At 35.4% G+C, this 26390-nt stretch overlaps 1 protein-coding gene across 5 annotated transcripts in view; it reads right to left on the bottom strand.

The window, feature by feature from the left end:
• Positions 1-26390, bottom strand: part of LEPR (leptin receptor) — an 83021-nt gene that overhangs the window by 36873 nt on the left and 19758 nt on the right. For 2 of the 5 annotated variants that reach the window (XM_072974273.1, XM_072974277.1), the window contains exons 1-6: positions 23253-23336; positions 22014-22089; positions 17449-17778; positions 15389-15512; positions 4684-4892; positions 496-641 (exon numbers count right to left, since the gene is read on the bottom strand). In XM_072974273.1, coding sequence (XP_072830374.1) covers positions 496-641; positions 4684-4892; positions 15389-15512; positions 17449-17778; positions 22014-22053 — 849 coding nt within the window. In that variant the 5' untranslated portion in view covers positions 22054-22089; positions 23253-23336. Of the gene's footprint in view, positions 1-495; positions 642-4683; positions 4893-15388; positions 15513-17448; positions 17779-22013; positions 22090-23252; positions 23337-26390 lie in introns of those variants that run through there. The other 3 variants (XM_072974275.1, XM_072974274.1, XM_072974276.1) reach the window with 3 other exon arrangements.

Consider the following 26390-nt stretch of genomic DNA (forward strand, 5'->3'; position numbering starts at 1 on the left):
ATTCCATAATTCTGTGTCTGGACTTCCAGTAGCCATTTAGTTGTGTGTGTGTGTGTGTGTGTGTGTGTGTCTGTAAGTGAGGGGGGAGAGAGGGAGGGAGGGAGGCAGAAGGAGAGAAAGAGAGAGAGAGTTTAACCTAAAATACATAAACTTTGGAAGAGGAACTTTTCCTGGCACTAACTTCTGGGAGGAATTTGTCATGCTCCTCAACATACAACATGGATCCACATTTAAGAGACAGTGAGTAATATCAGACAATTTTTCTAAAATCATTTTACAGAAGATCCAGAAATGCTATATTATGCTCATTTCCTATGCTGATCTTAAATGAAAGCCAGTGGCATAATATTAAATTATGACTGATTCAGCACTAGAAGTAGCAGGAACCCTTGGTGTCCCAAGGGCATTTTCTATGGGACCTGGGGTGGGGGGTGGTCCTCACTTTCTCTTTAATTGCTTCTCAACTTTTCATTTCATTTATCAAACTATACTTACTTTTCTCGTATTTGTTGTAGAATTCTCTGAATATTTCACTTGATACTGAAGTTGAAATGGTACTGATACTGGACTGGACCAAGAAATCTTTAAATCACCAGTGTCCGTGATTTCCATATGCAAACCTGATGGTGGATCAGGCTTCACTTAAGAAAAAAAGAGAACACTTTAAAGTCAAGTGATTTTCATGATAGCCTTTATTTATTGTCTGCTTTTTCATTTTTGTTTTGTGGAGAGGTAGTTAGGTTTATTTATTGACTTATTTCAACAGAAGTACTGGGGATTGAACCCAGGACCTCCTGCATGCTAACCATGCACTCTACCACTGAGCTAGACCACCCTCCCCCTTCCATGATAGTCTAAATAAAGTCAAAATGAATTTTTAGCATATCCTATTCTTTCAACTGTCTAAAAAGTGTCCTTATTCAAAAGCTGATTACAGAAGCAAAATACTGGGTCCACTCCTGTACTTTACCATAGGAATCATTACCACCTTCTCCCCACATGGTAAAAACTATAAGTCAGTAAATGATGTTATTTCGATAAATATGAATTCCTGCTATAAAAAAGACAGCTTAACTTTATTCAACCTAGCATTTCCCAGACTTATTTGAAACCCACCCACTGTTTTCATGAGTACCAAGGAGAAAAAGTATTTTGCAGAGCACTACTTGGAAAATACATACAGATTTTGTATGCAAAAATCAGTAACATATGCATGGAAATTTATGTAAATATGCATGCAAATTCAGTAAATTCATTAATTTTGAAATAGAACAATCCAGACACATCCACATAGCATGCATGGTTTACATGCAGTAAACATAGCATCAGCAGGTCCTGGCTTGTCACCCGAAAGGGGTGGGGATGGAGTGTCTTATTTTAATGGGGCATTTAGCTCAGTATATAATTTCTGAGTTCACATGTATATGTGTGTTTTTATGTAGGCATATGCATTTGTGTGTATAAATATGTGGAAATGTGTATGCCTGTGGTTTTAAATATACAACATAACTTTAAAATTATTTGTAGAAACAATGTAAATATCTTCCAATAAAGAACTGATTGAATAAATAATGGTTCATCCCTTTAATGGAAATCTATACAACTATTAAAAATCATATTGGAGAAGAATATTGAACATGCTTAATATGGTTAATTTTAAAAGTTTATTAAGCATCTATCCTTGGATTCCTGATTTATTAAAATAAGCAAATGAAAGGATATGTGTAAATGTGTATTAAAATAGAAAAAAGCCAAAATAGTCGAAAATAAATGATGTATTTTTCTTCTTTGTCCATCTCTACATTTTCAAGATTTTTGCAATTAACAGGAACTACTCGTGTACATGGAAATCATCATTACACTGAACTATTTATTGATTTGTATTTCATTTTCAAGAAATAAAATGGCACATTCATATTTTTTACATCCCATATTTTCAAGAATTTGGATACAGTTTTTCTTTTCCTTGAGTCAAAATTAACGAAGGTTTTACATTATGTGGCATATGAAAAATTTTAGCTACTTTATGGCAGGGATAGCTAAAACTAAAGTCCAGAAACTACAGGTGAAATTCACTGAGTTCTTATAACCAAGAGGATAGAACACAAAACAAAGACACCAAACAAAAGTGAAATCATAAAATTATAAACTATTTCACATTTCCTATTTCCATACATATATGCCTTGATATCAGAAATCTAAAAATAACTCTTTCCCTGGACCCACTATGTATCCAGTCCCAGACCCCATCTACCTACTTCTTTCAGAGCAAAATTCCTCCTGGTGAGCTGGCACTGCTCACTTTCTCCACTTTGCATCCCACTTTCCTAACCAACCTATTCTGAGCAGGTCTTCCTTCTCGCCAGTTCACTGAAACTACTCTTACCAAGGTCACTACCCTTTGCCAAAACCAATGTCAATGGCCTGATTCACTTTACTCCAACTCCCAGCAGCACTCCCCACAGCTGCTCATTCTGGGAGTAGCTGAACTACTTTTCCCTCTTGGCTTCCAGGTCACCACGCTTTTAACTCCTCTTTTCTCTCTGATCGTCTCTCACTCTTTGTCTCACTGAACTCCAAATGTGTGATTTCATGCAATCCCATAACATCTATATACTAGAGACTCCCAAACATGTCTCCCCTGACTTCTAGGCTCATATATCCAACTCAGTATCTCCTGGGTTTCTAATAAGCATCTCAAACGTAACGTGTCACACACCTATTCCTCTCCAATTTCCCCTTCTCAGGATCTGGTGCCACTATTCTGGTACCACTTAGGTCCAAGCCTAAGTGGTATCCTTGATTGCTCTCTGTCCTTCACACTCCACACCCAGATCATTAGAACATTCAGCCAGTACCATCTCCCAGATAGATCCCACGTCTGATTACTTCTTCACTTCTCCACTGCAATGACCCTAAGCCAACTGGACAACTCCAACAGCCTCTTACTGATACCTCTGCTTCCACTCTTGCAACTATCCTTCCTCCCTTCCCCATCAATTTCCTTCTTCACATGCAACATCAATTTTAAATATGCATGCGTGCACACACACACACACCTGATCATACCACTCTCCTGGTTTAAAAGCTTCCATTGCAATTAGAATAAAATTCAAACTCTGTAACCCTGGCCCATGGTTTGACCTGGACCCAGATAACTGTCTAACCACATCTCCGAATATGCACCTACCTCATTCATTCCAACCACAAGGGCCTTCTCTTTGGTTCTTTCACCTTCCAAGCTCATTCCATCCCAGGAATTTTGTGAGCACTATTCTTCCTGCCTGGGGCACCTTCTGCTCTGGATTTTTGCATAGTTATCTCTTTTCTATTCAGCTTAAATGCTATCTCTTAAAGGAGGACCACCACAGCTGAAATAATAGCCCCTACACCTAACATTCTCCATCACACAACCTGTCATTTCTTTCATGACACATATAATTTTTAGACATTATCATATATGACCAAATACAGGGAAATCCTTTTCCCTACGATTATCCCTGAAATAAGACAAAATTCCTTTTAAGGTTCTTATAAAAGTCTATCATAGCACCTTCTCTTAACTTTATTTTTAAAAACAATTCAATTCAATGCTGGCTCTAAAGGCTTCTAAAAACCACCTTTTGGACTGGTTTCAAAAAGAGAAGATGATGCTATTTTATAGATCTTGTAATTCTTCTCTGTGGTATAATGTCATGACTGACTTGCTTGGATATCACTGTAGTTATACTATGGAGGTCACAAATATATCCCCAGAAGACAAGTTATTTAAAAGTCCTAATGTTAAATATAACGTCATATACAGATTCAAAAAGTGCTATACCCCCAGGAACTTAGAAAGAACTGAAGGTGAAGTGGTGTGGGAAACCGTGTCAGATACGTGAAAAGGGGCTCTAGTGATGTCAAAAACCGTGAGGCAAAGATGCATGAAAAGAGTTTGCATATAACCGTTTCAAGAAATGTAAATGTAAAATAGTAACGCTGTGAAACTACACATCATGTGTAATGTATAATTTAACATGCATACACAAAACTGAGTTAATAAATTACATCCTTTAATTTAACATTCTCCTAGATTGTTCACATTTGTAATTATATATTTGAGTTGATCCAAGAAACTTTTGGCAAATCTTTGCATTAAAAATATGGGCCTTACCAATTATTGGAACTCTTCTCCTAATATAGATCTGTACAGCACCTTGTTCATTTACTTTTTTACTGTTTCCCTCTCCCTGCTCCTGTCTGTCCCTGCTCCGTGACGCAGGTCCTTTGTCTCATTCACCATTGTTTCCCCAGCTCTTAGATGGGTGGCTGACTCACATGAGCCTCTAAGAAATATTTATTGGGGTCATAAATTCAGGTAAAAACCAGCTTTTAATTATTTTCATAAATAGTTATCTGAGATATGAAAAAGTAATAACCAAGCAGTACATATCCATTACACCAATCCAGGATTTAAAGAAATCAAACTGCTTTCAAAAACAATTTAAATTATAATTGCAGAGATCTACTTACTGCTGTCAAATCATTTCAGAAGATAACTTAATATCCTCTAGAACTATACTTATCATGTTTACAGTGTTGGTCAAAGAGAGATAAGCTAGTGAAAAATTTTGTAAGCAATTTTCAACCTGCTCGTATGACTGCTGTTTGGATCGATTATCTTCCTTATGCAGAACTTACCGACATTTATGGGCTGAACTGACATTGGAGGTAAGTGAAAAGTTACTCCAGCAGATGTGATCTTCAAATACATAAGAAGGGTGTAATTGAGTTTGGCTGTTGGCACAGGCACGTGGCATTCACAACATTTGTGAACACTGCAGTTGCACTGAACAATCTGAAAACTGTCTTTCTGGGAGGGCCAAGGTGACTCTTCCAACACTTCAAGCCTATGTGAAAAAGAAGAGCTAAATGTTAACACAGATGTGAACGTACTGGATATACTTAAAATGTAGAACACAAAATCCAAATAGAGGTAAGCTACTCTGGACACCCAGCTTAAGGAGCACCTAGAAAAAAAATGATACATTATATCAGCGATACAAAGATAAAAGGTTAAAGCAAGTTTGCCATCAGAAATAATATGATCAAGAAGATAGTGAGGCAACAGAGAAGTACTGAAAGGAAAGGAAAATTGTAGTCCTAACCCCTACACCCAGTAAAAATATCTTTCAAGATAAATGTGCAATAAAGGCTTTTTTCAGACACACTGAAATGGAATGAATTCATCACCATCAGATCTGCATTATAAAAAATGCTAAAGGAAGTCCTTCAGGCAAAAAGAAAAGATGGTAGATTGAAATCTGGTTCCACACAAAGAAATGAAGTTTAACTAAAAGGGTAAATATTTATTGGCTGATTAGAGTAAAAATAATCATCATGTAGTATGAGGTTTATAACATTGGCAGAAATAAAATGTGTGACACTAGCACCAATTTGAGGAAGGGGGAGATTTGTAAGGACACAGTTGTAATATTTGTCTACTACATGTGAAGTGGTGATTTGTCAGTTAGAGGTATAATATCAGTTCTATTATAATACATTAAAGACCTATATTCTAAGTCCTAAAGCCACCACAAAAATAATAAAAGAAGTTACAGTTAATAAGCTACAATAATCAAGCCAATGGAGTATTAGTGTAAAGACAGAAAAATAGACTAACGGAACAGAAGACATCAACACATATACGGACAACCAATTTTTCACAAAGGTACAAAAACAGTTCTGTGGAGAAAGAGTAATCTTTCCGGTAAGTTGTGCTGGAACAATGTGATAGCTATATGCCCCCCTCCCTCAAAAAAGCAACTTTAATCCATATCTCACATGATTCAAAAGTCAATTCAAAATGAATCATCAGTCCAGATTCCAACCTCAAGCTATGAAACTTTCAGAAGAGAACATGGAAAAAAAATTTTTGTGACACTGGGTTTGGTAAGAATTTCTTAGATGCACCACCAAAAGCATGATCTATAAAAGAACAAACTGATAAATCTGACTTTTATCAAGATTGAAAATGTCTATTCTTCAAATGAAAGATAAAAAGATAACAATGAAAGATAAAAGATAACAAAAGACAAGCCATAGACTGAGAGAGTATATTTGACAATCATCCAGCTGATAAAGGACTGGTATACAGAAGATATAAAGAACTCTCAAAATTCAATAATAATATTTTAAAAATCCAATTAAAAATGGGCCAAAATTTCAATAGTCACTTCTCCATAGAACTTCTTATAGAAGACATATGAATGAAAAGAAGCTCAACATCATTAGTCATTCAGGATGCAAATTAAAACCACAATGAGATACTAATATCCACATATTAGAATGGTCAAAATTTAAAAGACTCCTTATATCAAGTATTGAATTCAAAGAAATGGAAAGATATCCAATGCGCTTGGATTGGAAGAATTAATATTGTTAAAATGGCCATACTACCCAAAGCAATCTACAGATTTAACACAATCCCTATCAAATTACCCATGACATTTTTCAGAGAACTAGAACAAATAATCCTAAAATTTACACAGAACTACAAACGCAATCCTGAGGAAAAAGAACAAAGCTGCAGACATAATCCTCCCAGACTTCAGACCGTACTACAAAGCCACAGTAATCAAAACAGCATGGTATTGACACAGAAGCAGACATGTGGATCAATGGAACAGAATAGAGAGCCCAGAAATAAACTTACACACTATGGTCAATTAATCTTCTACAAAGGAGGCAAGAATATACAATGGAGAAAAGACAATCTCTTCAGCAAGTGGTGTTGGGAAAGCTGGACAGCCACATGTGAATCAATGAAGTTAGAACACTCCCTCAAACCATATACAAAAATAAACTCAAAATGGCTTAAAGACATAAATGTAAGCTGTAACACCATAAAATTCCTAGAAGAGAACATAGGTAGAATGCTCTATGACACAAATCATAGTTATTTTCTTAGGTCAGTCTCCCAAGGCAATAGAAAATAAAAGCAAAAATAAACAAATGGGACCTAATCAAACTTATGAGCTTTTGCACAGCAAAGGAAATCATAAACAAAATGAAAAGACAACCTAGAAAATATCTGCAAATGATGCAGCCAACAAGGGCTTAATTTCCAAAATACACAAACAGCTCATAGAACTCAGTAGCTAAAAAACAAACAATCCAGTCGAAAAATGGGCAGAAGATCTAAACAGACATTTCTCCAAAGAAGATACTCAGATAGCCAATAGGTGCATAAAAAGCTGTTCAACATTGTTAATCATTAGAGAAATGCAAATCAAAACTACTATGAGGTATCAACTCACACCAGTCAGAACGGCCATGATCAAAATCCTACAAATAATAAATGTTGGAGAGGGTGTGGAGAAAAGGGAACCCTCCTATACTGTTGGTGGGAATGTAAATTGGTTCAGCCACTATAGAAAACAGTAAGGAAGTTACTTAAAAAACTAAAAATAGAGTTAACATATGACCCAGCAATCCCACTCCTGGACATACATCCAGAAAAGATGAAAATACTATTTTTATTTTAGAAAATATATATGCACCCTAATGTTTATAGCAGCACTATTTATAACAGCCAAGACATGGATGCAACCTCAGTGTCCATCAATAGATTAATGGATAAACAAGATGTGAGATATATACATAGATAAATAAATATATATATATATATATATATAATTTAATATTACTCAGCCATAAAAAGAATGAAATAATGACATTTGTAGCAACATGGATGGACCTAGAGATTATTATACTAAGTGAAGTAAGTCAGATAAAGACAAATATTAATGATATCACTTATATGTGGAATCTTTAACAATGATACAAATGAACTTATTTACAAAACAGAAACAGACTCACAGACATAGAAAACAATCTTATGATTACCAAAGGGGGAGGGGGGGAGGGATAAACTAGAAGCTTGGGATTAACACACACTACTATACATAAAATGGATAAACAATAAGGATCTACTGTATAGCACAAGGAACTATATTCAATATCTTATAATATAGCCTGTAATGGGAAAGAATCTGAAAAAGAATATATATGTGTGTGTGTATAACTGAATCACTTTGCTGTATGACTGAAACTAACACAGCACTGTAAATCAACTATATAACAACAAAAAATTTTAAATATCATATACTGAAGATATTTGGAGGAACTGGAACTCTAATGCACTGCTGGTAGGAATGTAAAAAAGATACAACTTTGGAAAACAGTTTGGCAATTTCTTAAGTTATTAAACATACATCTATTATATGATTTACACATTCCAATCCCAGGTTTTCATTCAGGAGAAATGAAAGCATATGTTCTCCCAAAGATCTGTACAGAAACAAGTAACGAGACTTGTAACAGCTTTCTTTGGAAGAGCCAAAAAACTGTAATCAATTAATATGTCTACCAACAGATGAATGGCTAAAAAAAAAAGTGTGGTGTATCCATATAATGGAATGCTACTCAGCAATGAAAAGGAATGGACTATCAGGTCTGTGGGGTTTTACCTAATGAAGTGAACCCCAATAAGATTCCCAAGAAGCTGTGTGGTCTTGTAAGAGAATTATAGTAGGAGAAACACTGCTAGCTTAGACTGAAAGTACAAAACAAAACAAAGCCACTGGACTCACAACATTCGTGCTGAATGGAAACATGCTGAAAACACTACTCAGCTGCACAGATGTGCAACCTTTCATGAAAAAGGGAGGGTGACTCAGAGGGCAGAACCAGGTGCCCAGAGGGCAGGGCCAAGACCCATAGAGATTTTACTCCTGAGTTTGAAGTGATAGGGGGAATAAGCCCACAATGAGGGGGAGGGGAAGAGATGGTCAAAGAGTGGGATCCTTGAGCCTGAGATCATAGAAAGAGTACAATTATCAGTGATGACAAGGCCTAGAGTATGTCCATGAGAACGGGTGAACTAGGTGGGTGAAAAAAACAAGAAGAGTGAAAGAAAATGCTGTGGTGTAATAAATACAGGGACAAGTGGAAACACATACCCAAAAAATCTGCCTAGATTACGAGGGAGAGAGAAGAATGGGCCAGATAGAGTGAACAGCGTTTGCAAAGGCCCAGAGTCACATGTAGACATCGGAGGACTTCAAAGTTATGTGTGGTTGGGTTGGGAAGCCGGGGAATGATGGGACATCAATGTGGATGAATAAGGTAAGGCTCCTCCAGGGAATCTGCACTTTTGTAAGTGCTAACACCTGGTTTATTTAGTCTCTTCACTATTATTCCTGCCAGCATCCTTGCTAATTTCAGTATCCACCTGGATGTTTTTCAATTTCTAGAAAGCTTTACTTTCACGCTTCTGGTAATCTATACAAACATTACCCCCCAAAAAACTACTTTACTAATCCCAAATGATTTTAATTCCAGGTAGTATCCCAGACTAGTCTCATCCTAAGAACCGCCTGGAGCCTGGTTAAAATTAGATTCCTAGACCTTCCATGGAGAATTCAGCAGTAAAGCTTTCAAGAAATTGAAAATCATCCAGGACACTGAAATTAGCAAGGATGTATTTTCTTTCCTTAAAAAATTTTATTGAAGTATAGTTGACTTACAATGTTGTGTTAGTAACAGGTGTACAGCAAAGTGATCCAGATATACATATTCTTTTTCAGAGTCTTTTCCATTATGGGCTATTACAAGATATTGAATATAGTTCCCTGTGCTATATAATAGTTCCTTGTTTATTTTTATATATAGTAATGTGTATCTGTTAATCCCAAATTTCCAATTTATCCCTCCCCACTCTTTCCCCTTTGGTAACCATAGTTTGTTTTCTATGTCTGTGAGTCTATTTCTGGTAGCATATTTGTACATTCTCTCTCCTTCGGAGTCTCTGACAAACATTAACATCTGAGCTCAAACAGTGCTTTCCCTTAAGGGACATATTTACAGGGTTTTAAATCCCTTAAAACATTAGAGTTTAGTTTCTTTTTAAAATGTACCTATTTTCACATGGAAGTATTTGAAATATTTCTCTTGTGAATTCTCTAATGTCTAGAGGAGGTGATTTGGATTAAAAACTTTTCTTTAGTAACTACCATTATGGATTTTTCTCTTCCACAGAGGTTTCATTTTTTTTATATTGGCCAGGTCTTCCTCCTGATCTGAAAAGTCTTATTTAGACTGTTTGGGGCTATACTGTCCAAAGATACACGTAAAAATAGAATTCAAGGCGGAAATGGTATGTGACAATTGGTAAAATAAACAGTAACCAAATCATACAATGGAGAGAACAATTAAAGTGGTAAGAAAAAAACAAGAAAACGTTTCTCAAATTGCATGCAATTATGACAGGTTTTCCCGTATTAATATTTTTAGAAACCTGAGTTCAAAATAAAAGCAAGTCAAAAGAATCTGCTAAGTTCATCACAGGAGCAAGTTGAAAAATCTATTTAGTTGATCATAATTTTCTCATTTTTCTGTTCTATCATTTAGGTGAACAGACCAATGACTACTTAGCTGACTAAAGTGAAGTTCAAATTCTTAGCTGTAGCTAATTTACTATGCAATTTCATAATGCTCTGTTATATTCACATATATCTTTTTCAGAAAATGCAGACCTCCAGACATAACTATGACCTATACATAATAAAATTTAAATCCTTACACATGGTCACCAAGCTTTAAAACTGAGTGCGTTGCCTTAGCCTGATGATAATATTTGAAACTCTCAGAATAGGTACCCAGTGAGATTTTGATCACCACCCAAAGAATGCACTACATTGCACAGGAATTCTCTTCTCTGAGTTAAATCTACTTTGCTTAATAAAGCAGGAAATGTTCTGTGCAGACCTCAAACAGAGCCTCATCCACCACGGTGCTTCCCGTCTTCTCTCAGTACTTGGAAGTTGAGTCCTCAGTCTCTGTCATATATCTTCAGTGGGTCCCCTTCTACCATCGCTTCCACTCTTCTCTTCCTGCTGGGTCATTTTCTATAGGCTAGAAACGAGCTCCTTCCTTCCCATCCTTTAAATGCTCACCTTCGGCTGTACGTTGCCCGCTATTCCGTTACCTTCCCCACTCTACCCCCATAGCTAGGCTTCTCGGGCCTCTAGAGATTTAACGCCCAGTCATTCCTGTTGTGAACATTTATCTCCCTGGCTGCCCAGCACTTGCTTGCAAAACTACTCTTCGGTTAGGCTGAAACACCGGCAGCTCAGGCACATTCTCGCCAGTCAGATATTCACATTCAGGACACTGGCCCTAATGAGAACTGCACTCATTAAAGAAGCAGGGCTCACAGGGGCGTCTAGACCCATTAATGGCAGCATCTAGTGACTGGTATTAGAGGTAGAAATTACGACCACAGAGACACTCAGTGTCCGGGTGTGACAGCGGAGGCACCCGATCTGCTACTCCGTGGGGTGACTTTAAGAATTAGTCCAGTAATCTAACGTAAGCTATAAATATTAACTACAGCCTCATAAACAGTACAAAAATGATGGCGGCAGCTTGCATATTTTCTTCCTTCTAGTGTTACTGTGTATGTGTGTGTATATTTCTATATATCAACTAATTTCTTTTCAATCTCCTCCTTCCCCTTATTATTTTACATAAGGACTCTTGGTGGCGGTTAACTCTACAATTTAGTATTTAGTTTACAGAATATTCATTCAGGTGGGACTGTGACTGAACATGAGGAGCAATTAATATTGCCCAGAGATCAGTACTGTAAACGTTGCTCAGAAATGGATACGATGACAATTGGAACACAGCATCTCCCCTTTTGGGGGAGAGGGTAAGAGTATCTCCTTTTGTTCAAAGTGTAGTAGCATCTTATTTAGTGAAAGTATGAAGTTATAGGAAGTTTTGCTTCAAGTATGTGTAGGAAAGTGTTTGTGGGCGCTAAGTAGCCAATAGGGTGAATTATGTTGCTCATTAAATTCTAGTCTCTCAGCTTCAAACCCACCCACCTATACTCTTGTTTTCTCATGCTGGGGCTGGAATTCTGCAAACCTCCAGGATTCTTGTTAAATTCTACCTATAGGGGGTGCTAGAAGAATAGAAGACGAATAAAAAAGGGTGTTGATAACATCCTGGGTTTGTTTTGTTTTGTTTTTTTAATTGAAGTATAGTTGATTTACAATATTACATTAGTTTCAGATGTACAGCAAAGTGATTCAATATTTTATAGATTATACTCAATTTAAAGTTATTGCAAAATAATGGCTATATCTTCCTGTGCTGCACCATACATCCTTGTTGCTTATTTATTTTACACATAGTTGTTTGTGTCTCTTAATCCCATACTTCTACCTGGTTCCTTCCTCCCTCCCTCTCCCCATTCATAACCACTAGTTTGTTTTCTATATCTGTGAGTCTGTTTCTGTTTTGTTATGTACATTCGTTTTATTTTTTAGATTCCACATATGAGTGATAATATAGAGTATTTGTCTTTCTCTGTCTGACTTATTTCACTAAGCATAATGTTCTCTAGGGCCATCCATGTTGTTGCAAATGGCAAGATTTCATTCTTTCTTATGGCTGAGTAATACTCCACTGTATGTATGTGTATGTGTGTGTGTATATATATATACACTTTATCTACTCATCTGGTTGTTTCCTTATCTTGGTTTTTATAAATAATGCTGCTATGAACATTGGGGTGCAGGGATCTTTTCGAATTAGTGTTTTCATTTTCTTTGGATTATACGCAGGATTGAAACTGCTGGATCATATGGTAGTTCTATTTTTAGTTTTCCACAATGGCTACACCAATTTACAATCCCACCAACAGTGTACTAGGGTTCTCTTTTCTTGATGTCCTGGCCAGCATTTGTTATTTGTAGATTTTCTGACGACAGCCATTTTGACAGGTATGAGGTGTTACATCATTGTGGTCTTGATTTGTATTTCTCTGATGATTAGTGACGCTGAGCATTTTTTCATGTGACCATTGACCATTTGTATGTCTTCTTTAGAGAAATACCTGTTCGGGTCTTCTGCTTACTTTCAATTGGGTTCTTTGTTTTTTTGACATTGCTGTATAAGCTGTTCATAAATTTTGGATATTATCCCCTTATTGGTCATATCATTTGCAAATATTCTTTCCCATTTAGTAGGCTGTCTTTTCATTTTGTCAATAGTTTCTTTTGCTGTGCAAAAGCTTCAAAGTTTAATTAAGTCCCATTTATTTTTATTTTTATTTCTTTTGCCTTAGGAGACAGATCAAAAGAAATATTGCTATGATTTATGTCAAAGTGTCCTGCCTATGTTCTCTTCTAAACGTTTTATGGTTTCCACTCTTACATTTAGGTCTTTAATACACTCTGAGTTTATTTTTGTATATGGTGTGAGGAAATGTTCTAATCTCATTCTTCTACATGTAGCTGTCCAGTTTTCCCAGCACCCCTTATTGAAGAAACTGTCTTTTCTCCACTGTATATTCTTGCCTCCTTTGTCATAGAGATCCTACCTGTTTTGCTTCCCATTTATGAAACCATCACCTCAGCAAAGGCTCTTCATCTGAGTTACGCAGCTGATTCCAGTAACCAGGTTTTCTTTTTTTCCCCACATTCTCAGAACCTACCACAGTATGCCTCTTCAGAGACCCGTCAACACCAGCCTTCTGGCATCCCTTCCTCAGATGTATGCATTCCAGCTCTGTAGGCTCCGTCTGTCAAGTGCCTGAGGAACCAGTCGCAACTCCTAGGGGTCGGCTCTTCAAAGTCCTTCCTCCAAGTGTCCCTTTGTTGGGGCTACTTCCCTTTCCACTCCCCAAAACCATCCTGGCTAAAATTCCCATTGTTTCCACGTTGCCCAGTCAACAGGTATCATTCAGACCTTATCATACCTTTCTGTTATATCTGACACAGCTGACTGCTCACTAGCCCCACCTTAGACAATATCATTTCTTTATCAATAACTTTTGACCTCATTACTACATTTCAGGAGGGTTAACTGGCAACATATTTTAGAAAACATTTTAGCAATATTCATTCAAAAAGTAATTTTTAAGCATTTATGTGAGTAGTTCCAGTGAGCTATTTTCTAGTTAGCAGTGCTGTTAAGCATAGGAAGTGCTATGTGTACACATTTAGTAAGAGGTAGAGCCAGGTGGTCTGACTCTAAAATTTGTCTTATTTACTTTACATTAGAAATTTTCAAACTCTAGCTTCATCAGAATCACCTAAAGGGCTTGCTAAAACGTAAGACTGAGGAACCCCACCCATAGAATTTCTGATTCTAGTTCTGGGACGGAGTTATCAAATTTAAATTTCTAAAAAGTTTCCAGGTGATACTGATATGCTTTTCAATACTACCTGCCCACATATTTTTGGTATCAGCTCTTATTCGTCCCTGGAGACTCAACGTAGTTGCATCTACGGCTCTTATACCAGTCTTGTGCTCCCTTGCCTTTGTGTGCCTATCAACTACACATCAGTAACCATGAAAATTGAAACCCTACTTTTATACATATGTGTACATGCCTGTCCCAACCACTAGCTTGTGAGTGCCTCAAGGGCAGAGATCATAACTATTCTTTTTTTCACATCTTTAAATTTCTTTAATTTTTTAATTGTGGTAAAATGTACATAAAATTTACCATTTCAAATGTACAGTTCAGTGACATTAAGTACATTCACACTGTTGGGTAATCGTCCCCACCATCCAACCTCAGAACTTTTTTCATCTTTCCAAACTGAAATTTTGCACACATGTAAACCAGGAACTCCCCACTACCCGTGCCCCTAGTCCCTGGTAACCATCATTCCACTCTCTGTCTCTAGTCTTCTTTATATGGACCGTCTCTAGCACATTACCCTTTAACTGTATGACCTGAACAACTGCAGCACTGGAGAAAGTGAGTCACATTCTCTTCAAGTATTGTATGAAAGAACAAAAGAGAAAGAATTTTAAAGAGTTAAAACTCACATAGAAATGGTATATATTCTCACTGGAGTTATTAGAATACTTGAGTGACATATTAGCTGTCAGAATTATGCACGTGGCTGCTTGAAACCACCATTATGGCTCACTACCTAACACAAATAAATACTAAGAACTTATATTTTTAAGATAATAAAAAGATCAAATATGAGGGAAAAATCCACCTGAAAAAAAATGTTTTTTCCCCTCCTCCACTCAAATATCTAAGATCCCTGAATTGAGTTCACACTTCTTTCAGAATATATGCCCATCTATATCCACTGTGTCTTGCAGCCTGAATCAACAAGACAGGAAAAGAGGAAACCTAATGCAGAAGAAAGTTGTACAAAACATATGTACACTGCCCTCCTAGAAAAGTACATAGATATGAGGAAATGGGGTAAGAGAGCTTTCATAATCCACCTCTGTACATGGAAGCCCTTACATTTCAAAAGAATCATGTCATGGAAATGTCTAAATTTATTTATTTGGTACTTACAGAACATATAAAAGATGGACCTTAAGGTCATAATTCTTTAAAGGATTCTTAAATAATGGCTCCATATAACAGATCAATAATTTCAAGTCCTCTTTCATCCAGCACTGTATGTTCCAGTTTGCACCTGAATTAAAAATAAATTAAATTAAATCTGAAAAAACATTCTGAACAACTCAATGAAAGAGAAGAGCTAAATTAAATTTACCAGTGTTCTGATACAACTTTCACTGCCCATTCTGAGAGAAAAGGAACAGGCTCTAACCAGTAGTATGTGTTTGCCCAAGTCATTTAGTCCCTTCAGCCTCCAGTTTCCTTTTTCATAAAGTAAAAGAATTAAATTCAGTTATTGTTTCTCAAATTTTTTTTTACCCTGAACCACTTGAGTAGGACAAAAGACCCCAAAACTCACCCAGCTCAGTTCATCCTCACTTTCCAAGAGACAAGAGAACATGAAATATCAAGGTACAAGCAAATTGAGGGCAGTATTTACGTGCCTGCTCTAGTAATAAAGGCAGGCGATTCACAGTACAACAAAGATGCATGTCTTAAATTCTTGTTATTGTAATATTATGGGTCCCACATACAACTGATGCAAGAAAATTTCAGTGCACCCTGAAAACCTCATCTGATAATGATAAACTGTTGGTAATCTGTAATTAAGAAAGCAAGGGAAGCAACAGTTGAAAATCACGACTAACCTAAGACAACACTAAACTATCTTTCAGCAACACTAACATTTCCCTCCATTTGAGGGATTTGCTGCTAGTAGGGACTTTTGCATAAGCTGAGCCCTGTGAAGTAAAGAGCCCAGATGGCAGAATATTAAATGGAAATCCTCAGTGACCATGGCTTAATCTAGTAATTTTAGATACAAAAATTTAAACTCACTTACAAGTACTAGTTATTAGTCTTCATGTATAAAATTAAAATCTGCAGCATAATCATAATCATTCAATTTGATAACTGAAGAAAGTGCTGACATTCTGGTTCATTTCAAGGCTCATCACAAGGACCCTAATAACTTAATTCTTAAAATACTTAATAATCACTGGAATAGCTAAGTTCCCTTACAAACTAAAAAAGTGCTTCACTTAAAATTAAATTAAATGCCTATAGACTCAGTTGGAAACAGTGGGAGTTATTACTGCTAATTTGTCTTAAAACTCTGATTTTATCGCACATTTATACTTTATCCTTACTCCTAAACTGTTTTTTCAACAAACTGAGTGTTTCTTCTTTCTACTCAGTGGTACTCAACCATGGGAGATTTGGCCCTCCAAGGGATAGTCTGGCAATGTCTGGAGATATGTTCCAGTTGTTACAGATGGGGAGCGAGTGTTATAGGAATCGAGTGGGTAGAAGCCAGGGATGCTTCTAAATATCCTACAACACACAGAACAGTCCCTATAACCAAGAATTATCTGGCCCAAAATGTCAACAGTTTTGAGGTTGAGAAATTCTAATTAACCCTCCACAGGAGAGCCATATTTATGCACACTATTATTTTATACTGTAAGTCTCTTTATAGGGCTAAGTCAATTGTCTCTACTCTATTTAGCTTTTCCAGAAGGCTTGGAAATAATTTTGTTGTTTGGATTTCCAGATGCAGAATAATTAACTGCACAAGCTGCATTCAGTATGCATTATACTTAAAAATTAAAAAAAAACCCTTGATTTAAAATATATATGTATTGGTTACTTAGAGATTCCTTGCTTGCACTAAAGTGTAACTAATTCAACACGATTATTTGCCATTTGATATCTTATCTATTTAACAAAAATAAGGTACTACATTTTCTATTTTTAAGCAAATTTAGAAGACTACAAGAAATGTATTATTAAGTTCCCTCATCACATTAGTATTTTATTTTTATGGGATATAAAATAATTTAGGACTTGGTTTGGCCACATGATGTTTCCTAATTTTATTGCTAATATAAAAAGATAATGTGTGCTCAGAATCACAACTATAAAACATCTATTTCACACAGGTTTCAGAGAATGAAAACATTTGAATACAGTTATGTAACAGCTAATGCTTGGAACATTAAAATACTTACCTATTTGTTGAAAAACTAAAGAATTTGCTGTTGAAACAAATGCTTTCCCTTCAACGTCGTCTGCACACACAGAGCAGTTTTTATCTTCCTCGTTCCAAAAACAACAGTGAAAAGTTGTTTTGGATGGTAAGTTAGATAAGTAGGTACCACTTGAATTAAGTTTAGTTTCAACAACTGCCTCATAATGTCCATTCAAATTTGAAGTGTTCTTTGAGATTCCAGCAGGCAAGAGGAAGTCATATGTTGTATTCGGTGGCATGCAAGACAACTTAAATTTCCAGGGACTAATTGGATATGCCAAGTTAAATGCGGTTATCCCACAAATGAATTCTGTTAGGACATTTAAAGGACACAGAGAAAAGCAATTAATCATTTTGACTACAACAGAAGTAAGAAGTATCTAAGATTAAATCATGTAGTGCTTAACTTTCTAAGCACTCAATCAGTGCCCAATGCATAGCTCTGTGCTTCCATTGTACAGTGTCATAGTTAAGAGGGTGCATTTATTTGTAGAGATAACTTCACTCTTTAGCACTCCTGTTTTGGAAATTCACACTCCATTTTTCCCATTAATCTAACAGTCTCATATTCACATTTTAATGAAAGGAAATTATAGCTAAATACTTTAACTTCCTTTTCTAAAAAATAAATTATTCTACCTAACTTACAGCATAAATGATAACTGTCTGGATGTGCAATTATATAAACAAATATTAAAGTGATGTTTTAATATTTTTTAATAAGAATAATACCAAAATGTTAACACTACTTTCACTAAGTGGTTTTAGAAAGGGTCTGTCCTCAGTATCAGGACAGCTGGACGAACTCCTGAATCTGTCCAGGATCCTCCAGATATATGACATCATATAAGACACGTCCTTAACGCATTCTCCAAGAATTCATGTACAGTGACCAACTTCTTCCTGGAAACTTCCACTACTGATCAAAGATAATTATCACTTTTTAGACAAGTAAAATTATGAACAACTTTATAATCCTGTAGCTCTCCCAAAATCCTCAAAAGTGATACTTGTTTTTTAATAAGTAATTGTTTGAAAATAAAATAATAATTAACTCTCCACATTTCTCTCTTTTACAAGTTATCCTAATAATCCAACAATTGTATTGCCTTACATACAAAGTAACACAGAATTCTGAGAACTTTGTATGGATTAGTATGGAACGAGACTTTTGAAGAATTAAGGTAAATGTAAAAATGTAAGAAAATAGAAATTTTAAAAATCAATTTATAAAATTATTATTCTAAATTATAAAAGTAATACATGTGACAATATTCAAATATATAATGACTGTTAACAACTTGGTTTCTAGAACTTTCTACAAATATTAATAAATATAGATATGTATCGGACGTAAAAATTAAGGCAAAAACGATTAACATGACTAATGTTATTTTTCCCACACTGATAACAGTTAGGTATCATAACATCACCAAAAGTGAATCCTCATTGCAACTGTGTTCCTTTGGACTTTGATCCTTCTAACGTGTTTCTGAAATCAGAACATCTCACTAAAAAGAGAATAGGGTATTTCTTTCATTTTACAAAACCATGAATATGTACTGGTACTAATTAAAAGCATTCTATTTTCTTGCTGCATATGGAAGATTCAGTTGGCTGAACTGAAATTAACCTAAATCCTCAAAGAAGTATTTGAAATTTAAAATGTAATAATGAGTGTCATAGACATAGTAACTATTGAATAGTTTAACTAAAAGCTAATTGTATTTTGTTGACCTTTCCCTCCAAGTGAACTCTAAACAGCAAGAAGTCCAGAATTTTCATCTAAAGACATATGTTATCATGTTATCATATGATATCTGTTATTATCCTATCATATGTTATATATCAAGGTCCCAGATCTCTTATGATTCACAAAATTTGACCAAATCACAAACCTTTTGGAAAGCCAATGTGAAACATTAGCATGGAGCCTAATAAAAATTAGAGAATGTAAGAGAGACTGTTACTACTCTGATAGTCCCTTGTGACATGGTTTTTCTGAAATCTATAACAGCAGAATTATCCTGAACATTTTCTGTAAATATAAAGATGGCTACAATGACAAAGAACAGTATGCACAACAAGGAAGAGTCATAGGAAAGCTCCCAAGAGCACCTTTAAAGATTAGAGTAGCCAAAGAGATGCTCAGAATTAGTTGAACACACAGGTATGGTTGCTAGGGAAAACAGGCTTTGTTAAATAACTTTAGTTTCAAAAGCTTGGAACACAACCTAAATTAGGTGATTTGAGGTTTTTTTTTTTTTAAATCAAAACATCTCTAGAATACTGTAAGAAACAAGTGAGAATAGTACAATATGGGGGTTAAGGGCACTGACTCTCTAAGCAGTGGAAAATCTGCATATAATTTATAGTTGGCCCTCCCTACATCCCTTCCTCTGCATCTGCAGATTCAACCAACCTCAGATTGTGCAGTCCTATAGTATTTACCACTGAAAAAAATCTGAGTATAGGTGAACCTGTGCAACCCCAAGCTCTTCAAGGGTCAAGTACATACTAAAAGGTCAACGGCATTGCATGACTGCTTTCAAACAGATGCCTGCTATGCTTCACAGAAATTAAAAGCACAAGATTTTAAAAGAATGTAAGTTTTCTCTTGAAGATATTCCTGCGATAGGCAGGAGTAAGATTAGTACACACTTAATTTTCAAAAGCCTTCTTCTGATGGTACTCAAGGTGGGACCTTCTAAGATATACACCATCCCTTGATAATATCCCCTTATAACATTATGCTCATCATTGTTTACCAGAGTCATAATGGGCAACATCATTTAAATGACATTTCCCTTCCATTTGAGAATAAATCCGTTATTCTGTACCATAGCCATTTATTTTAAAATATTATCACCAAGTAAACTGTTCCTTGATACAGAGAACTAAAGTTTTGAATATCATCTGATATATATATTTGGAATTTAATAATGCTACATTTGTTAAATAAAATTAAAATATTTAAATGCCATTATATCTCATTTTTATGTATAAGGTATTAATGTGTATATATAAATTTTCTGTACCGTAAAAGACAACAAAGTTAAAAAGCAAATTATGGGCAAGGAGAAAAAAATTTGCAAAACAGAGCAAATTTTTAGGGCTTGTGATGGTTAATGTTATGTGTCAACCTCACTGGGACCACAGGGTGCTCAGACATTTGGTCAAACATTATTCTGGGTATGTCTGTGAGGCTGTTCCTGGATGAGACTAACACTGGAACCAGTAGACCGAGCAAAGCAGATTGCCCTCCATGATGTGGCAATAGGGACAGGGGTGCGGGGGACCCCATACAATCAACTGAAACCCTAAATAGAACAAAAAGGCTGAGTAACAGGGAACTCTTGCTGTTTGACCAGCTCGAACTGGGGCATCTGTCTTTTTCTTCCTTGGACTCAAACTGAAACTTCACTCTTCTTGGGTCTCAAACCTGCCAGTGTTGAGATAGGAATTTACACCATCAGCTCTCCTGGTCTCTGATATACCAACTGCAAATCTTGGGACTTCTCAGCCTCCATAATCAAGTGAGCCAATTCCTTATAATAAAACTCATTTTAGATATACATAAATCCTATTGGTTCTGTTTCTCTGGAGAACCCTGACTAAGACAGAGCTAAATATCTACATTTTAGAAATTTCTAAACATCAACTAAGACCAATAAAGTCCAACAATAAAATGGTCAAAGTATATGAATCAGAAAATCACATAAAAATAGAAATGGTCAATAAACAGTGCTCAACCTCACAAACAATCAAATAAATAAATTGAAATGAGATGCCATATTTTGCTTATCTAACGGCAAAAAAGGTAAAAGAATGATAATATACATCTTTGGCAGGAATACAATGGAATACCACTCATATACTATGTTGGGACTGAAAACTGCAAAGAGCTTTGTGGAGAAGATTTCATAGTATCTATCAAATTAAAAAATGTGCCTACTACTCAATATAGAAATTCCTCTTTTGGAATTAATCTATAGAAATACTCTCCCAAATACACAAAGAAATATGTATATGAATTTCAATGCAGCATTAATTGTCACAGAAAAAGAAGTATCTATCAATGAGGAATTGGTCAAATAAATTAATAATTTAAGATACATTCATACAGTTCATTGTCATGCAACCATTAAATAAGTACATTGGTAAATACTGACAAGCTGTGATGATAGATTGAAAAGCTGTTAGGTGGAAAAAAGAAAAGCACAGAGCAATAGGTATAGATCAATTCTATTTTTGCAACTAGAGATATGAATGTGTATGTGTCTATGTGTGCGTGTCTTATGGTTCGGGAGGGATACACATCAGGTTGTGCCAGGAGGTTGGAAATGGCTTTCTTTCTCACATTGTTTCCAAAGGGTTAGAAAGAGTTTTCATTTTCACACTTACATGTTTGCTCTGTTTGCATTTGAATCATGAGCATAAAAATTCCTAACTGGAAATGGGGCAGTCAGTTAGCCATCAAAGGAAACAGCATCTCTAGAGCAAAACGTCCCCTACATATGGACAGTTCAAAAGCAAATAACTTACCCCAATGTAACAAAGCCACATAGAACTTTTGACAGATCATCTTACTTCAGAGACGTACACCTGGAAAACAGTAAATCTAAAACAAATACACACATACATCAAAAACTGATATACATACAAGCTGCCTGTGGAAAATAAAAAAGGAAGAGGATTATAAATAAGAATTCTTTAAATTTTAATCCTCTATAATACTTTGGATCAATATTGGTGCCTCAAATGAACCTACAACTGTAAGTTATACATTAATTCCTATACACATGCTATTTTACCTAGTTAAATATAAGCCACATGTTCATATATTCATATATGGCTTAGTCAAAAAAAGTCAACGTTCTTTTATGATATGAAAACCCAGGACAGGTATGACAGGATAAGACTGAATTTTTAACTAAACAAAAGTGCTCAGAATGTTAATTAAGTATGTACAGTTGATTTAACATTATTCGTATCGCAGTTTTCTTTTTTTTGTACTCAGTTCTTAAATTTCTCTTATTTCCTAAAGCCTTTATCTTTTTATCATACTATAAAGCCAAATGATTATAGCATAGGATATGACTGCATATCTACTTAAGAAAGAGGAGAAAATTTTCTAGTACACTTTTGGAAACCCCTTGTTCATTTGCAAATGAGGTAATATTCACATTGAAAAGTTAACAGTAATTGAGGGAAAATCTGATGGCTTCATATATGCAAATGATGGAGATGACTTCAGAGACAAGCTTTCCCATGAATTGTACTCAATTTGAAATATATTGTGAATAAGATTATTTATACTACTACGTCATGAAATCAAACGGTACTATAATTTGAATATATTGGTCTTAAAATTGTAATGAAACACTAAAGGCTTTCGACGTTCTGGTTGTTTTTATTATCTCATATTAGGGATTCAGTTCTGCATGAAAATTAACCTGAGGAAAAAAGCCCTGAACTGGATGTCAGGAGTCTTGCGTGCCCATCGAGGGTCTCTGACTAACCAGCTGTAGGACTTGGGACGTCAGCTCTCTTGGCCCCAGGTTCCTCATCTACCAATCACCCTGATGGACGAGATGACCTCTACAATCCCTTTCAGAGCTGCCTTTGATGCTGAGAGACTTTAGTATAAAACAGAAATCACAGCTTGACCACAAAGAATATTATGAAATATCAAGTGAGAAACATGTCTCATAAGTCATACCTGAGAATTTTTAGCACAAGATGAGTAAATAAAAATATGTGTTTGTTTAGTTCACAACTTACATGACACCTCGAAGGAAAATGGATGGGTATGACCATTTTGTAGTCTGATAAATTTGTCTGTCAAACTATGAGTTTTTCCAGCAGGATTTTATTTCCTCGCACACCTGACATCACAATGGTTCTTTAGGATTTCTAGAAATCAGTTCTGTTTGGAATCTTCATTATCTTATGGTACTTAAATGTGTGTAAATTCTAGGTAGCTTTTTATGCTACCTGTTTCTGATACAACGTTTTCTCAAAAAGTAAACCCAAGGGCAATTTCATAATCAGGATGTGTCATAGATACAGCATATCCAAGTGTTTCGACTAAACTGACTAGTGACTAATAATTCAGTCAAACAATTGATTTGACTCACTTTTAACCCAACTGATCCTCTGCGTTAAGTTACCAAATAAATCATATTGTTTTTCCTTACATAAGACAACCATTCTTTTATTTAATGTTCTATGAAAAACACAAACTATTCTTACGGTATGAAATCTTGCAATCAGGTTTCACTCTTATGTAACAGAGAAACAATCTCGTGTGAAGAGGGCATAGATGTAACACTGAAGAGACTTTGAAAGGTGATACCTTATGGAGACACAAAGAAAGAAAGATTTATATCCTCCCTAAATTGTACTGGAAAGGAATATAAGGAGGTTTACAAAAACACAAGCAATACAGAAAATGACAGAAATTTTAAACTATGAGAAAAAAAAAGCAAGCAAAGGGAAAGTTAATGGTAAGGTGACCAAAATAAATGTAATATACAAAATGTCATTAATTTGAATTCACTTCCTAAAGATGAGCTATTAATTTGTTTTAAGCTTTTTTATGGCCAAACTGTTCAATTATAAATTCAGAGTGCTTAAAATAAAATGAAACCAACAGCTTAGGGGGAAAGTAGGAGTAATCTTATCACTAAGAATAGAAAGTTTTGCCTGAGTGACTTCATGGGATAACAATATCCTCATAAACATCTAATGGTACCAGAGTCTCATGGGAATTTCAAAATGCAATCAATCTTATCTCACCCCTTCCACAGCCAGCACCATTATCTCTTCAGAAGAACCTTCTAACTGGTCCTCCTGTTGCAGCCCTGGCTCCCCAATTCAGTCTGTTCTCAACGCAGCAGCCAGAGCAGTCTTGGTAACATATGAGTCAGATCATGTCTCTCTTTTCCAAAACACTGCAGTGCTCACCTTTTCACTCAGAGTAAAAATCCAAGTCCTGTGCAAAATTCCAAGGTCCTGGTTCTATTGCCTCTCTGACCTCCTCAACAGCTGCTCACCCCGTTGCTCAAGTCATCTTCTCAGAAGAGCCTTCCCTGACCAGCCTACCTAAAATTCCAACACCTTCCCCACCTCGCCATGTCATATCTGCTGTTCTGCTTAATTTTTTCTCCTTATTATTTAGGACTATCTAACATGAATATGATTTGTTATTTTTCTTGTTTATTTTCTAACTCTTGTTGTTCGAATGCAAACTCCACTAGACCAAAGGATTTTTTGACTGTTTCCTTTTCATCATGATATATCCTTCCCACATAGAAGCCTGCCTCTCATACAGAAGGTGCCCATATATATTAACTGAATAAGTGGGTAAATTAATGAGAAAATAAGTGGCAAGATATGACTCTTGAAACATTCTTCAAAATTGGCTTGTGGCATCACAGCAAGACAAAACTGAATAAAAGCAATCTTTAAAAGAGGCATTTTAATATCATTTAGATAACGTTCTTTGAGAATCTGTCTTGGTACCAGAGAGAACTTCAGATTGGTGATTCTTAACTATTTTTGGATCATACACCTTGTTGAGAATTTGGTGAGAGTCACATCCCAATTGATAGGAAGAGGCACACACACCTAAAATTAGGGCTATAATTTCAAGAAGTTACTAAACTCTCTGAAATTTATCCAAGGCACTCAGAATAAGAATTCCTAGTGTAGATAAATGGAGTGCACATTCCTCTATAATTGTAGCTCCAGGAATTGAGTCACTTACAGACAACAAGCTCTGAGGAGCTTGAGATAATACAGCCTAGTATTTCTCCTGGAATGTAATCATTCCATGTTGATAGTTAAAAGGAGTAATGTGTCTTATCTGAAATATCTGAAGAAATCTTTAATAAAGTATACAAAGATTCACTCATAGTCAGATCTAAATGATACACCCATGATATCTGGATGTACAGGCACTAATTCAATTTGCATAATATACCAAACACAGTAAGCATATTAAAAATGCCAATAATACTTCAGCTGTTACTAAACTTTAAATGAAAAGAAAAATCAAAATCCATATTCTACAGAATTAACATATTATCAGATTGTTTAACATCTATTGTAGAGAATTTTCTGAGTTATTTTTATGGATCAAATTCTACTTATATACAGACAAAAGAGTTTCAATTAGTGTTTGAATCAGTGGTTGCGCAGAAAAAAAATTAATTACAACTTGCTCCAATAATCTCAGAAAGTCTCCAGATCTGTGGAAAAGTTTATGAGTAAGAAAAGCAATTCTGACAATTCTATTGCTTTGATGAACAAATTCAATGAGCTCCATCTGCCACTAATTTTTGCTTTTACTTTCTGCTAGAGAAGCAGCCATGTATCTTTCACTTAGACAACAACATTTAAGTATTTTATTTAAATAGAAACGAAAAACACTATTTCTTAAAGTGTCAAAATTTAACAAATATAGCCTGGTCTATTTCTTATAACCTCACCATTTTCAGTATGTTTACTTTTACTTCTTCACTTAGGATGGAAATTGGTCATATTATTTCCATCAAATAGCTGTTATAGCCTTAAATTATTTTTTAATTAAAAAATAAACTTCTATCATCCTGGTATAAGCATTTGTCCCTTTGAAAAGATCATTTCAAGTACTTTAATTCCTGATATGACTCTAATTGTGTGTTCTTGCTGTAAATCAATTCCTTGAAATTAGAGTAATAAGCTATGATTTATAGACCTTGTGACCAAAGTCAACACAGTTGAATCAGAATAGGCATCTTACTGACATATCAAGTAACTTAAAATCTGTACATAAATCAGCTCATTTAAATATTAACTGAATATTAGGTAAAATGTAAGTTACTACACAGGGTGCTATAAATATAAAAAATTAAGAGGAAATCATCATTTACTTTA

The sequence above is a fragment of the Vicugna pacos genome, chromosome 13 (assembly GCF_048564905.1).
Source record: "Vicugna pacos chromosome 13, VicPac4, whole genome shotgun sequence".
Lineage (NCBI taxonomy): Eukaryota > Metazoa > Chordata > Mammalia > Artiodactyla > Camelidae > Vicugna > Vicugna pacos.